The 2,093-nt window shown below is 40.7% G+C and overlaps 1 protein-coding gene across 2 annotated transcripts in view; it reads left to right on the top strand.

The window, feature by feature from the left end:
• Positions 1 to 2,093, top strand: part of rap1gds1 (RAP1, GTP-GDP dissociation stimulator 1) — a 30,885-nt gene that overhangs the window by 21,021 nt on the left and 7,771 nt on the right. For both annotated transcript variants that reach the window (XM_031874251.1, XM_031874252.1), the window contains one exon: positions 1,331 to 1,474. In XM_031874251.1, coding sequence (XP_031730111.1) covers positions 1,331 to 1,474 — 144 coding nt within the window. The remainder of the gene's footprint in view (positions 1 to 1,330; positions 1,475 to 2,093) is intronic.

The raw sequence follows: 2,093 nt of genomic DNA on the forward strand, positions 1-2,093 counted from the left end.
GTGTGTGTGTGTGTGTGTGTGTGTGTGTGTGTGTGTGTGTGTGTGTGTGCTCCTACATTGTCAAGCTCAAGGGCAGCGACCTTACTCTAGAGAAACTCTCTTCCTCTCCTTCCTTTGTCACATTGCATCTTGTTTATTACATTTCTGGAGAGACTACAATTAAGCATGATGGTATGACAGTAAGACAGGGCTAATATATATAAGTTTAATATTGACAAATGTTGTTTTTACTTTTCACTGCTTTATTTTTGAGTGATTCACTCTAAATTGCAAAATAACGGGCAACGGGTTTCTCCTTGTATAGAACTGCAACTTTACTATCAATTCATCTGCAGATAATTTTTTCAATGAATTGTTTGGTTTATTAAAAAGTAGAAATTGTGAAAATATTTCAGAGCCCCGAGGGATTTTTTCAGGCGTCTCGTTTTCTCCGACAAACATTCCAGAGCTTCATATACAGTTTGGTAGTTTAATCTATGACAATGCTTTAGGTATTAGAAAATGGTTGTAATGTTTTGTATGTCGAATCTTGATCTAAAAAAGTAACTTAAAGTGTTAAATAAAAGTAGTGCAGTACAATATTTTCCTGTGAGATGAAGTGGGGTAGAAGTATAACGTAGTTCAAAATGGTAATAGTCAAGTAAACCGCTACACTTCAACCACTGGTTGATATTTACTACAGGTGTGTTTCCCTCAAACCTATTTTCAATGTGCTCATAAAGACGGCTGGATGAAACGCAGAAATAACTGGAAAAAAGAAAACTTGAAAGCAGAATGCGAGAAAGAGAAATGGGAACACACTTGGCCAATGAATCATGACGTATTTGAAGCATGACAACTAAATGTCCTCGAAAGCTTCCGCTAGCAGTGGACGAAAACATCAGATTTGTGGATGATGAGGTGACGTCACGCCAAATTGATACATGAAATATACATAAATGCTATATATCCATTACGTGCTCTACTTGGTCTTTCTGCCGTTTGAGCTCCTTTAATGACCTCATCTCCTCCCTCCTCTGTTTCAGTGGTTTAATGGCATGTGACTGAGAATTAGCTCCACCAACTCTTAATCTCAATGCTATCTCTGTTAGCATTATGGTAGTGGATAGAAGTGCACATTGATTCACATTTGACTCTTGTTTTATTTGTAGATTTGGTTCAACTTGTGCTTCACATGCTGTGCATAGTACGCTGGGTCGCCATGAGTCCCATGTGTGCTCACTGCATCATGTGATGCATATATGATGTACCACTGCATTGCAGCGGCAGCGCGTTTCAGACTGCACACTGAGCTCTGCGCTCAATGTCTCCTCCTGCTTCCCTCTGACAGATGTGATAAAGCTCCAGCTGGTGGAGGCAGGCCTGGTGGAGTGTCTCCTGGAGGTGGTGGCTCAGACTGTAGACGGAGAGAGGGAGGAGGACATCGCCCAGCTCAAGACTGCCTCAGACCTCATCGTCCTCCTGCTGCTGGGAGGTAAACACCTCGGGGCAACTTGCTTAGGTTGATGTGTTCTGTCATAAAATGTACAGTCAAATGTTTCAGGGACATATTTTAGGATGGAGTGTGATCCAAAAACATTTAAATCCAGTTCTAGAGCATACTGTATGCACAGGCAGCCATATTCAAATCCCCTCTGTGTCTGAAGTTCAAAAGAACCTTGTGTAACAGTCATTACACATTCATACTTACTTTGAACTCCTTACTGTTGCAGGATGGATACAAGGTCACCATCATCCCCTCAGTGACTACACTATGGACAGAAAATATAACCTACACAATATAGATGCACACAGTCTTCTGCCCAACACCCATCTTAAGTATTAATAATTCAACCTTTATGTAAATATTTGATAGCAGTGGATTAGACCTGAACATGGTGTGTTCTAAATATACATACTGGAATGACACAGTTCACACATCGAATGAGCGATTAAGCATTAAAATCGTCCACTAATGCTGGAAGTCTGTCCTCTTTGTTCCTATGCAGACACTGAGTGTAGTGTGCAGTTAGTAACGGACGTTTGGTGGATTTTGTTGAGGACAATATTCACAAATACTTAATACTATAAAAGAGAAGGGGGACATGCCCCCC

The sequence above is a fragment of the Anarrhichthys ocellatus genome, unplaced genomic scaffold (assembly GCF_004355925.1).
Source record: "Anarrhichthys ocellatus isolate YVR2014 unplaced genomic scaffold, GSC_Weel_1.0 scaffold79, whole genome shotgun sequence".
Lineage (NCBI taxonomy): Eukaryota > Metazoa > Chordata > Actinopteri > Perciformes > Anarhichadidae > Anarrhichthys > Anarrhichthys ocellatus.